General features: G+C 38.5%; 1 protein-coding gene across 2 annotated transcripts in view; it reads right to left on the minus strand.

The window, feature by feature from the left end:
- The window catches only part of SUZ12 (SUZ12 polycomb repressive complex 2 subunit), a 51,159-nt gene extending 37,549 nt beyond the window's left edge, over positions 1-13,610 (minus strand). The window contains exons 1-4 of one of the 2 annotated variants that reach the window (XM_007055114.4): positions 13,155-13,609; positions 9,999-10,045; positions 9,841-9,905; positions 1,389-1,457 (exon numbers count right to left, since the gene is read on the minus strand). In XM_007055114.4, coding sequence (XP_007055176.2) covers positions 1,389-1,457; positions 9,841-9,905; positions 9,999-10,045; positions 13,155-13,467 — 494 coding nt within the window. In that variant the 5' untranslated portion in view covers positions 13,468-13,609. Of the gene's footprint in view, positions 1-1,388; positions 1,458-9,840; positions 9,906-9,998; positions 10,046-13,154 lie in introns of both variants that reach the window. The other variant, XM_037913784.2, reaches the window with a different exon arrangement.
- Between the last annotated feature and the right edge of the window lie 640 nt (positions 13,611-14,250).

Raw genomic sequence — 14,250 nt, forward strand, 5'->3', positions numbered from 1 at the left:
GAATCTGAAGTGCCTCCCAAAATCTGAGGGGACAAGGTGTGGAGGAGCATGCTTTCGAAAGTCTTAAAAGAGCAACACTCGGATGCAGAAACTACAGAATCCACACCACCAAAAAAGAAAATCAACCTTCTGCTGGTGGCATGTGACTCAGATGATGAAAATGAACATGCATCAGTCTGTACTGCTTTAGATTGTTAGTGAGCAGAACCTGTCATCAGCATGGATGCACATCCTCTGGAACGGTGGTTGAAGCATAAAGGGAGATGAATCTTTAGCGCATCTGGCAGGTAAATATCTTGTGACAGTGGCTACAATAGTGCCATGTGAAAGCCTGTTCTCACTTTCAGGTGACATTGTAAACAAGAAGCGGGCAGCATTATCTCCTGCAAATGTAACCAAACTTGTTTGTCTGAGCAATTGGCTGAACAAGCACAAGGACTGAGTGGACCTGTAGGCTCTAAAGTTTCACATTGTTTTATTTTTGAATTCAAGTTTTGTTTTTTGTTTTGTTTTTTATATAATTCTACATTTGTAAATTCAACTTTCATGATAAAGACAATACACTACAGTACTTGCAATGGGGGGATTTGAAAAATACTATCTTTGTTTTTTACAGTGCAAATATTTGTAAGCAAAAATAAATATAAAGTGACCACTGTGCACTTTGTATTCTGTATTGGAACTGAAATCAATATATTTGAAAATGTATAAAAGATCCACAAATATTTAAATAAATGGCATTCTATTATTGTTTGATTGCGCGATTAATTTTTTTGATCACTTTTTTTTTTTTTTTGACAGTCCTAGAAATTAATTTTCTTTTATTAAGAGCACTGTAAGAGTAAATTACAGAGTTCTAAAATACAGGCACTTCAACATTTAAAAAGTCGTTAAATTCATTCAATGAAAAATTTAATTTCTTTTCATAAAGACCAGGAATAAAGGAATCTGTGAAAGCAGCAAGCAGCACAAAAACTAATCACATGAAAAATGAGACTATTACAGTCAGAATCTTGCTAAATCTTCTCCACTGCTTAAATATATTTTCATGGATCAGCTGCTGACATTGCAACTCAGTTAAGCGTAAGTTTGTTTTTATTTTTTAAAAGCTAAAGAAGAAGCTTAAGGTGCTTAAAATATGAACAGTAGAAATACTGGAAAGTCTAGCCCAACAGAAAGCCAGATCCTTTGTAACCTTGTCTTTTATGCTCTCTCTTATATTTTGTAAGTACTCAACCTATTAGAGTGCATATACATCAAATATTAATTGGATGCTACACTACACTCATGTGGCAGGTACTGCACCCTGTAATAATCACTCCCTTTTATCCTGTTCCCTCATTGACAGCCATACATGATTTATTGATAAAAATATGAGCAGGTAATACCTGTGAGACTCTTGCTCTCCCTTCATTTTCTCTACTTTTGATAACATGTCATCTACTTTGAACGTTTTCCTGTGGAAAAATAAAATGCATGAATAGTAGGTAATTTTCATTTTTAAGAGGTATTTCCTTTATGTACAATATTAACTGAAATAAAAATTCTGATTATATTAAACAAATTTCAGTATACATATCAGTTTCTTCAAATATTGGTTTAACCTGCTGTTCTAACTTCTCCCTCCTAAGAAGAGGCCCGAGAAGTCAAAGACAGCTGCTTGAAAAGCTGGACCTCAGTATCATAATCACAGGACTAATTACTAAACTATCAGAAATTAAAATTATAGAATTTTGTAGAGCAACACAATTTAATATTAAAACACTCTTCAATATCAGCAAGACAGCTAGATAGGGGTCCACTCAAACTTTGGTACAAATATGTTTGACTAAAGATGACATTTAATATTGTTTAGAAAAAAAATCAACCTCCTTACACTGACTGCCATGCCAACTATCAACATACAAATTTGCTCTCAGGTTGTCCCAAATTAACGATATACAAGGATTAGAAATGTGGTTACTATGTGGCAGAAGCAGGTCTATTTATATTTAATTCTTGAAAGATTATTTCTTTCCTCAACAAGTTGAATTCTGAACATAATGCAAAGGTGACATTTACTAACAGACCAGTTATAGGAATATTTTTCAGAGGAAAATGAGTTTACATCTTAAGGAATAATCACATTACATTTTTTCCCCTGTAAGGTATTAACATCAACCTATTCATCCTTTCTATCTTATATGATACAGTATTCAGCAATGGGAATTAAGCTGTAAACAACATTCCTAGGCAGAGGTTATTCAAAATTTTTCAGAATTAGTCTTCCAATTCTCTTTAATAGAAAGACTAAAGTTCCATCCTGGATTCCAGCCAGGTTCTTTAGATTGACTAGTACCAGACTCTCAGGATAAATGCACTTATCCACTCACTAACAGCAAGTGCAGCCCCGCTTTGCATTTCTCTTCCTAGTCTAAGCAAGACAGATGGAGAAGAAAAGAACACTGACCACAGGGAATGTTTTTCTTCCCAGGACATGGTCTCTTACCATACAACAGGCAGTGAACAAGAAAGGTTTGTCTACACTAAGTTTGGGGGTTTTTTGCCAGAAGTTTCCTCCAGCAACAACAATGGTCGAAACAACAGTCCAGACAGGGCTCCCAGATACCATATGAACTCCCAAGTTGTGTAACTGTTCAGAACAAGTCTACATGGCACAATAGTTAAAGCTCCAAGTAGATCTTATTGGTATGGCTGCACTCCTGCCCTTCCATTGCTACCACCAAAGAAGCTTACCTAATGGTTATCAACAGTGGGATATTTATGGCAAAACATAAATAAGGCCTAAGCAACAAGAGATCAGGGTATAAAACCAGAAAGTCATTTTAAAGCAGTTAAATGAGCACTTTCTAGCTCTAAACTGATGCACAATAGAGATGCCTTTATAAAAAAGATTGGTGTGTAAACTGATTGAATCCTCATCCCCAAAGTCACAAAAAATATTCCCTTCAATTCTACAGGTTACACCAATGTATTTAACCTTACACCAGCAAGATTTTCCACATTTAGATTTAGAAAAGGCAATACTTGTATTACTGGTAGTCTTGTTTTGCTGACATTTCACTGACTAAAAGTCACCAATATTAATTTAGATGTTTATTTAAAACCTAATGTGAAGAAGGGAGACCAAAACATTAATTAAAAGGTAAGTGTGACTTGGCAGCTTATCAAACTGTTATTTTGATTCTTAACTGAACTGTAACTAGTTTATTCAAGTCTTACTGACATTCAAATAGCATTTAAAAAATAAAAGCCTGCCATTTCAAAATGTACCAACCACTGGACCAACGCAATATTTACGATACTAACAAGTGTATGAATTCCCTGAAAGTTGCCTTCACGTCCATAATTTTTATTTTGATAACTTGCAAGTATGGTTTAATACTATAATCTCAATATACAACTTTTATTAAACTTCAGAGTAGTTGTTTATCCTACTCCACTGCAAATTTCTCATCTCTTACTTCCTTTCTTTCTCCAGTTGCCTTTCTGAAACATTTACAAATTTAATTTATTAAGGAGCTCTACACTGGCAGTGTCATATTTATTAAAATACTGCCAAAAATAAAGCTATTTAAAACTTTATATGAAGTTCCAGCTTGTAAAAAATTTCAGCGGCTCATGCTTTGATTTATGTTAAACTGCTCACTTATTTGAGTGATTGTTTAGCTAAAAATAGATTCACGTTACTAGCAAACCCACAACAAAGTGATAATATAGGTCATGCAACTCTCCACATACAAACTGACTCTCTCATATGCTGCTGACATTGGGTAGAAAAGCAAACCACTACTTTTTTGGAATAATTAATTCTAGACCATGGAACAGGAGATGTTCCACTCAAACTGAGGCTCAGTAACAAAAGCAACTTTTTTCAACAGTGCTTCAACTATACTTACTAAATAATAGTCACCACATTCTCAGGTGAGGGATTATCAAAACTAGCATGGATATATTAAGCTTTGGGGGAAGAGAGGGGTTTTTTTTTTGTTTTTTGTTTTTTTAAAGAGGAATTAGTTAAAAAAAACAAAACCCACAATCCTGAAACCAAGAGTGAAGAAATTAAAAGTAATCAGATTTGGCATGTGTGTTACTTAAGCATACCTTAACTTGTAATAATTAAAATCAGCTACTATTCTGGAGAATCTTTAGAATAGTCCTAGGGATTATCTGGAATTACAATCCAGTGAGCCTTACATCATACCAGACAGAGCAGTAATAAAAAAAATTAAATTACTAAACACCTAGATAAACATAAGAACAAACTAGCATAACTACCGTAAATGAAAATTATCTCTCTCCAGTATACTAGAACTTTTTTAGCATATCAACAAAATACTGGATAAGGAGAATCAATACATTTATTTCAACTTCCAAGAAGCCTTTGACAGAATCTATTAAGTAAACTAAGGCCTTGACTACACTTGGAAATAGTCCCTGTTTGGCAATCAGTGAAGCAGCACCATTACTAACCCAAATGTGGACAAGGGCATGCAGGGTTTGCGTACAATCAAGGTTTACCCCTACTTGTAATTGAGATTTCAAGCAGTGAAAACCTTGACATGCCCTTGTCTACACTGGTACAAGCCAATACCAATTGTTGAATGAGGGCTATTCCTCAGCCTAGACAAAGCTTTAGCAATCATGGCTCAAGAACAAAGTTATGTCATTGGTTAGAAAATGGCTAAGTGAAAGGGAAGGAATAAATGATCAATTTTCATATCATCAGAAGGTTAATAATGAGATGCCCCAGGTAGCTGTACTAGGACTGATGTTTAACATATTTATTAAAGATGGGGAAAAACTGAAAGAGTGAAGTAGCAACATTTGCATATGACAAAAGTACATTAGTCAACGCAAGAGAAAACACTGGTAATTCCGAGGGACGCAACAAAGCTGGTGAAGGGGCAATATGATAAATGAAATTCAATGTTGACAAATGCAACGTAGTGCATATTTAAAATTATCTGAACTCTTAACACACTGTTAGATTTTAAACCATAGAACTCAGAAAAAAGTATCTACTCAATACACAGAGATAGGCAAAAAACAAAACATCACGATGCTTAAAAAATGCGGTAGAACATAACTTTGAAATATGCCATATGCATATATTGCTATAATATCGATGATATAACTTCACTTTAAGTACTGTTCTGGTCACCCTGTCAAAGAGATGGCAAAAAACAGAAGAGGTCCAGAGATAGACAAAGACAATGATTAGAGTCATGGGAGACTTTCATAAAAGGAAAGTGAGAGAAGAGAATAACTAGATTTATGTCTATGTTGGACGTTACATAATATGATAATCACAGCTGAAATATTTGAAGACTAAATATGTCACATTGCCATTACAATGATTTTGTCATAATATGCAAGATTTTCAGTGCACCACCATTTACTGATGCTTGCAATACAGTATCTTAAGTGTCTCCCCCCAGTCAAGCAGCACACATTTAACAAGGTAATAAGAATCAAAACAGTAGGGTGCCTCAATATTAAAGCACAAGTTTCTCCAAACATCTTTAATATTAACATTTTCACAATAAGAATTGCTAACCAAAACTGACTTAGTCCACTTATCTTACCAACCTGGTCACGCTTCTGCACTAAATACATCATCACAAAATACGTATTTAATGAAATACCAATTTATCCTCAATATAAAGATATGCAATAACAGTATGAGTTTTTGGGTACATTTTTTTCAAAGGCAAATTTTTAACACTCACCACAAACTTGAAAATAGTTTGAAAACTAGAAAAATTCATGCTCACTGTGTAAACTACTGCCTGGGCAAACAGGGAAAGTCAGGTCTGTCAAAAAACCCACCAAAATATTTTTTTCTGGATTACAAGCACAGAATAAAATTTGTATCTGACACTGTAATAAGACTAGGATGAAAATGTTACAGTTCAAAAGAGATTAAAAAAACACAAAATAAAATGCAAAATTACATCAAAGCAAAGCTTTACTGAAAACTTCATTTCTGACATGAGTTTCTCTCCTCCTGAATAACCTACAGTGTAAGTGATTTAGTTACAATTTGTCTGGCATTTTTTGAGATATTTGAGAGACCAGGGATATTGAGAGTGGAGATTATTATTATTGTGGTATGTAAATATATCATATACAGTTGCAGATGTTGCTTTATATTGATAACAATTATATATTATTGTAAATACCCAGAGCAATTAATAGGCTTTTTAAATAAAAAAAATTGCTATGCATTAAAAAAAAAAATCACTTGAGAAAATTAAGTATTTACTATATATGCATTGTGACTTATAATAGCTAAAAGAAATGGGTCATGAGATAGCTTTTCCATAAGTACCATTTCTCAAGAACTAATGAATCCACCAAAATTTTCATCATGCTCAAGCTGTGTACAAATTCCCCACAAAGAAGCCTCAGTCAATGAGATTTTCCACTCCCCCCATTCATAAAAAAAATCCTTTCAAGCTTCTTGCTCCCTGCAATCAGTGTCTGATGTACTGAGTAGGTAGTACATAAAGCTCTTAGTAAGAGCTTAATTGGTTGTACAGATTCCTGTTGAATAAACAGTGGCAATTAGGGTCCGGCCTACATGTTTGCCAGTACAGATATACTGGCAAAGGTATACCAGCAATTCTCGCATTGGAGATGCCGTTTATACCATCAAGAGAGTTCTTTTAAACCAGTTCTTTGAATGGAGTAAGCTATACTGGCAAAAGGACTTTTTTGCTGATATAAAGTGCATGTACACGAGGGCTTTTGCCAGCATAGCTATGTTGGTCAGGAAAGGGGAAAAAAGTCACCACTCCTGACACACACTGCTATGCTGGCAAAAGTTTAAGTTTAGATCAGGTCTAACAAGAGACCCATCAGCAAGATTTGGGGGGAAATGCATTTGTGGATTTAGCAGTTTAGCTGAAAAAACATTTCCCTTGAATATTCAGAAATACTGTGTAAATCTACTTCAACTGTTGTATTACATTTGTTTTCTTTACAAAGTAAAGAGTATTAAACAGCTTTGCTTCTCCATTTTTCCTACATCTAATTACTGACTTGATTTCAATGGAGCAGATTACTTTCAGAAAACCTGAACTTTTAGTTATTATAAATGAAATGGCCACTAACCTATTCACTACATATGGAAACAACAGCTGTCAAAGTAGATTTCTAGATTTGAAAAGATGATATACTTTACCCATTAATTAAGGTTAGTAAAGAAATATTTTTTCAAATAGAGAATCTGGGCATTACTTATCCAGCTGAGGAAAGAGAAATTTCCTATTATGGAAGACAGCAGCAAATAATGCTTAATGTACATGCAAAACATCACTTGTGGTTGCTTGGCAACAAACAAGAGGCATCTGAAAAAAACCAAACAAGTTTCAGGTAATGGAGGGGAGACATTTAACTATCCAGAATGAAAACGTGATAATTTTCACAACACAAATCTGTTCTTGCATATGGTATAGTTTGCTTGGTATATCCATTAGATACCGATACGATTTAGGCTGAGACATGGCAGTCTTTGGTACAGGACAGGTTGCTTAAATAGCCATTGGAGAACTTGCTGGAAAAGGAGAACGGCAGTTTGAAACTATGAGCTAGCCCCCTAGGCCCAAAGCAGTCTGAAGAAACAGTGAACATCATTTCTTAAGTCTGGCTTTGTGCCAATTCGAACAATTAAGGGGGAGAGTCAAGATAAACTATCCAAACCACTGTAGTAACTGTCATGAGAAATTTTAAAAAAAGTAGCTGTAAGTTAACTCATGACAGGAAGTCAGAACATGCTTTCAGCTGATCCCCTATTGGGAGTCAATAACTTCCTTTTAAGAAGGAAGAACAGGTTGTAGGTGCAGATTTTTAAAAAAAACAAAAAACAAATTATCTTCCATTCACTGGCAATAAGTGGAAATGACCCCTACAATCCTCAAGGGCAAGGAAATTACATTAAATGCTGATTAACAACTAAAACAAAATAAGAGAATGTGGAATACAGCCTACTCACAGAATTTGCACTTTATATTTTTTGTTGGATCAAATACAAGTCTGTCCTCACTGGTTGCCAATTTTATTTACTGCCTACACAACATCCACTCAATGTGAAGCAGCAGTTAAAAAAGCGAACAATGTTAGGAATCATGAAGGGATACATAGTAAGACAGAAAGTATCATATTGCCTCTATATAAATCCATTGTACACCCACATTTGGAATACCGCATGCAGATGGGGTCGTCCCATCTCAAAAAGATATACTGGAATTGGAAAAGGTTCAGAAAACGACAAACAGTATTAGCAGTATGGAATGGCTTCCACATGAGGAGAGATTAATAAGACTCAGACTTTTCAGCTTGGAAAAGAGACGACTAAGGGGGGATATGATAGAGATCTATAAAATCATGCATGGTGTGGAGGAAGTAAATAAGGAAGTGTTATTTACTCCTCATAACACAAGAGCTAGGGGTCACCAAATGAAATTAATAGGCAGTGGGTTTAAAACAAACAAAAGGAAGTATTTTTTTCAACAATGCACAGTGGAACTCCTTGCCAGAGGATGTTGTGAAAGCCAAGACTATAACAGCGTTCAAAAAAAACTAGATAAGTTCATGGAGGATAAGCCCATCAATGGCTATTAACCAGGATGGACAGGGATGGTGTCCCTAGCCTCTGTTTGCCAGAAGGTGGGAATGGGCAACAGGGGATGGATCACTTGATGATTACCTGTTCTGTTCATTCCCTCTGGGGCACCTGGCATTGGCCACTGTCGGAAGACTGGATACTGGGTTAGATGGACCTTTGGTCTGACCCAGTATGGCCATTCTTATGTTTTATAACTATTCTGTAAATACCCACCATTACTAATGTTCCATTCCACACTAATACTTTTTTCAAGCAATTCAAACTTTATTATAATATATTAATGGATTAACCAGTAAAATTTTTGGCTGCTAACTATCAATAGAATAGTGAATGATTTGCTGTTTGACTAAGGAAATAATAATTATAACCACCAAACATTTTGTGCCTTTCATCCAGAGAACTCTAAGGACTTCAGTCTTCAACTATAGAACTGCAGATATCCTTTACCAAGAGGAGCTATTAGTTTGCCATATGTTAAAAACAGAAACCCAGTATTGAATCATATGCAACTCAATGTAACCATTTTAAAGAAAAGATATGGTTCTAAAGCCTTTATATTTAAAAAGAATCTTAACAATAAAGCTAGAGCATTACTTTTAACTGACTGTTGCACTAAACAGCTTTCAAAACAATTACAGAAAAGTAACGCTGATTTAGTTTCCTACATAAGTAGCTTAAGCAGAATTCCCAACATGCTCATTTAGCTAACCTGGCAGTGTTCTTTAGAAAAATATACATTGATTATCTAAGTCAGAACTTAGATAAGAGTCAAGCAATAAAGCATAATTGGTTTTAGAACCTTGGAAATTGGGCCTTCATCCATCTATCTCTTGTCAAAGGTTACTGCCAACAACTTTATTGAGAATTTAGGCCCAGATCCCGCACATGCTTAACTTGCATATTTAAGTATTCCTAATGAAGACAATGGGAATATTCCCATGCATAAAGTTAAGCATGTGCTGAACTGTTGGCAGGATGAGGTTCATCATTACAAAAACAATTCAGTTTATAAACATGCACTTTTCCCTTGCAAACTGTATTTCAAAACTGAGTTGGTGTGAATCTTATAACAACTTCAAGAATACCTAATGCCTCACACTACATCTGAAAAGACTGATTTACAGTGCAAAATAGAAATGGAGCAATGGGAGAGAATAATCAGTTAACATTCAAATATTAGGAATAGCTTTCGAACAGAATAAAATTACCTTTTGATATTTGTTCGGGAGTTTCTGTGGGACATGTACGTGAGAGTTCTGTGCAAAAATATTGGCTGCAAAGAAATGGAAAAATAATTAAAATGCTTAAGTTGGAGATTCCTACAAATTCAAAGTGAAGAAATAGACTAAGATCAACAATTACTTACTGCTATGAGATTCCGGGTACGTAGAAATCTATATATCTGTGTTGGTTCTATAGGAAAGAAATAGACATTATCTGGTGCATCTTATACCCCACAAAAAAAACTAAGCTTACAAGAAAATATACAGACAATTCTAAATAGTTTTTAATAGGTGCTGTTAAAGTTAAACATACATTAAGTGAAACCTATGTGACAACTGGGATGTATAAATCATAATTCAGATTAACAGCAGTTTAAGTATCCACTTATTATCTGTAACATGATCAAAATTTTATTTACTCTACTACACTATAGCATATATCAACTATTGGAACTCTGATCTACCTTTGATTTTTCATGAAAAGATGTAGTCCCTGTTGCACCTTAGAGCCTTTAGAAGGTGAGCAGAGGCAGAAAACTGATAATTATTAAAGTAATCCCAAAGCATTCTTTAACACTAAGCAAGTTTTCTCCCTGCCCAATCTATAATGTCTGATATATAGCTTAGTCTGCTATTAATGTATCAGACAACTTGAGATTGTTTTACTTTGCTGTGAAGCACGAAGACATCACTTGTGAATAATTACATGCCAAAAGAGTATCTTAATGCAGAGTGGCAATCATAATGACCTATGAAACTTACACATGTACAAAAATGCTTGATATAAATGGTTTTAGGCCAGGACAGAAATGTCAGAAAGCTCACAGGATAGGAAAACGTTAACTTTAGTAAATTAACCACCATTTCAACAGCAAGTTGTCTTTACCATAACTTAGCACTGATTGGTGACAGTGGGTCTATGGTCTATTACTCTATAATCATGCTGGATACTAACTTCTTTTTGATATAATGACTGGTAGCCACCAGTCTAGTAACTAGGCCTTATCTACATGAGAAGATACACCGGTCAAACTACAGGTGTCATTTTAAACCAACTCAGGAGGCTACACAAAGAACTCTTCTTTCAGTTTAGGTTAAGTCAATTAAGAATCAGTTTAAGATAAACAGGTATAAGCCACTTAAATTGGTGAATATTCTTATTTCAGTTTAACACAAATGGGGAAATACGGAGCAAACTGGAGTGCGTGAAATGAGCGGAAAATTCCTATACAACTCATATTTCCCACTGTGTCCCCCACAAGATTATTTTTAAAAGTAAGGGAGCCAGCCATCTCAATATTTTAATATAAGATTTAGCTGCTTATTTTTATATTCCTGACACACCTAATTTGTTCTAGTGACTGGCAATTATATTGTGATTTAATGAATTTTGAAAATAGCAAATGAACAAGAAGGACGGTGCACTACAGAAAGTATTCTGATCATTTATTTTCACAAATGTAATTCAGTTTTACTTATAAGTACTTTATTTTAAAAATCAGTTCCACATAAAACCTTAAGTAATCTCAGTCCTGAATTCTGCACAGCCCAACTGAGAAACTGAAAGATTTCACTTTGTGTTAATTATAAACGGTGATAAAAATAAAGGTTTTACTATGCTTAGGACCAAGTTAAAAAACAGAACAGAAGAAAAAAGATTACGGATATATCATAGAAAATAAAGATGTTTTATGGTCTTCATTCGTTTAAGAGAATCTTTAACACCTTAGCAACCCAAAAGTAAAAAATAACTACCACGTAGAAAGACACAAGAAAACCAAGTGCTGTCTCAAAGATTTAATATTTCATTTAAAAACAGACTATGACTTCTTGAATTTAAACTCTGACTTCCGAGAGGAATGAGTGAAGAATGAAAAAACACACATTATAGCAATACTTTATTAGACACTTTCCCAAGAATATCTATTAAACCACATATATTCCACAATCCTATCATACTGTCAAGTCAAAATGAAAAATAAGTTATCCTCTTCAATTACCTTCAAAAAGAAAATCCACACAAGTTTTCATGACATACACAACTGCTAGGTTATACACAAATCCTAATAATAATAGTATTTCTTTACTGTATCATTTTCACATTAGTGCTATAAAACTGAATTCACAAGTAGACATTCTAGTATACCTTATACAGTACTACTTATTTCTACTCATTACATGCCCAAATTTAAAGCCATCTTCTCAAGTAGTTAGAGCAGGGACTAGGCTCAAGTATTCTGGGTTATATTCTGAGTCCTGCCAGGGATCACTTGTGATTCTGAGCAAGTCACTTAATCCTCCCTACATCACTTGACCTAATGCAGTATTTACATTCCCTCCGTCTTCATTGATGGGGTTGATTAGCAGTTGTAAAGAATTTTTAGTCAATGATCTCAAGACTCCCCACAAAAAACATTAAAATGCTAACTACTATGTATTACAAATAACTGCAGTGGTGACAAGCTCATCCCAAAACCATCTCTGGATTTAATATTTTAATTTTTCTTCACACCATGTAGATTGCTGGGCTTGGGATACTAGGACACAATGCAAAAGTTAATTATTATCCTGGGTATTCGGACCAAGCTTCTGTGAGGAACTGTATCCTGCATCCAAAGTGACTCTCTGCCTACCTGGAACCACCGTGGGGGGGTGGGGGTGGGGGGGGTGAGAGAGGGAGGGCGGCGACTTAAATTTCAAACTTAAAATAACCCAGTATAATTCTCTTTTGCACAGAAGAGCAAAATTAAGTTAACTGAGGCTCACAGTCTTTCCTTAACAGCCTGAGACGCAAAAATCACCAAAAAGGAGCAATAACCGAAGGGGCGCAAATACCCCCTCCCTCCCGCCCAAGAAGCGTACTCGGGCTGGGTAAGAGGGAACATAAAATCACCTTTGAAATCTTCCCATTTCAACCATTTCCCAGAGGCCAAAGGCAACGCCAGGAAAGCGCTTCAGTAGAGGACGGGTACAAATGCGCCGTCCCCCGAAAGGGGCCCCGAATCTGAACGAAGCGCCTGCCACTTCGGGCTTACCCGCACCCCGGCCACCCCCGATCCCCGCTTCCGCTCCATGCGACGAACCTCTCTAGCCCCCAGACCTTCCTCCCTCCGGGAAGTCCGGCCCCGAGCTCACCTCCCGCCCCACGCCCTACCCCACGGCGTGATCTCGTTTCCTTCCCCCCGACATCGCCCTTTACCCGCCTCCCTGCGCCCCGTTCTCGCCTGTGCGCACCCCCAGAGCCTCCCCTTCCCCCCAGCCCCTCCCTCTCCCTTCCTGCGGCCGCTCCCGGTGCTCACTCTCGAAGGCCTGCAGGAAGAGCTCGTGGTCGGCCTGGATCTGCTCCATCTTCGGCTTCTTCACAGGGGGCAGCGCTGCAGCCGCCGCAGCAGCAGCCGAGGAGGCCGAGGAGCCCCCCGAGTAACCGCTTCCTCCGCCGCCGCCGCCTCCGGGAACGCCACCGGATTTACCGCCCGGAGCCGCGGCAGCCGCGGAGCCCCCGAACCCCCCGCCGCCGCCTCCTCCTCCTCCTCCTCCACCGCCGCCTCCGGCGGCACCGCCAGCGGAGCCCGAGCTGGGCCCCGCGCCTCCACCGTGCTTCTGAGGAGCCATGGGCCTCACCCCAGAGCGGGCACCGGCGGACCGGAGACCGAGCGAGGAGGGAGGGGGGCGGCTGGGGCGGGCGGGGTAAGGACGGGGGAGGGGAAGCACCGAGCTCCAACTCCTCTAAGTCTCCTCCGCTCCGTTCTCCTCAGCCCTACGGGCGACCAGCCGAACCCGACGCCGACACTCCTCCCGCCTCCCTCGCATGCCCATTGGCTCCGAGGATGGCGCCGTACCGACGGATTGGCCAACGGTAGTCCCGCCCCTGCGTGACGCAGAGATGGTTCTGGAAGAGTTTGGTTGGTCGGTGCGCTTCGCCGCTCGGTGCTTTCCCCCTCCCCCTCCTTTGAACTGAATTCGCGGGAAAGGGCCGCTCTTTCCCCCTCGCTCTCCGAACCGCGGGGCATGGTGGGTAAGCACTGGTTGCCTGCAGCCTGGGAAGTCTCACGCCGCCTCTGTCAGTCCGCTAGTAACAGCCCCTTTCTGCCCGCGAGGTGCCCCCTCAGAGCTGGCCCGCTCTGCCCTCCGGCAGCCCCACAAGGCCTCTCTGCCCCCTGCTGATCTCACCCCGGCCCAGTAGGGTCACCCATCTCCTCTAGCCCCCAAACTTCCCCAGCGGCTGCCTCCCTCCAGCCTCATGCCAAATGTCCCCCCGCCCGCCCCCCAGGCTGCCCCAGTTCTAGCAAATGCCCTCCCATAGCGCTGCTGCCTCCATCCCCAACGCTGCCCTGTAGAGCTAAAACTCCTTGTACCCCCGCACAGGTCTGCCCCTTCCACCCACCCGCTCCCCCG

This window comes from Chelonia mydas, chromosome 14, assembly GCF_015237465.2.
Source record: "Chelonia mydas isolate rCheMyd1 chromosome 14, rCheMyd1.pri.v2, whole genome shotgun sequence".
In the NCBI taxonomy this organism is placed as follows: domain Eukaryota; kingdom Metazoa; phylum Chordata; order Testudines; family Cheloniidae; genus Chelonia; species Chelonia mydas.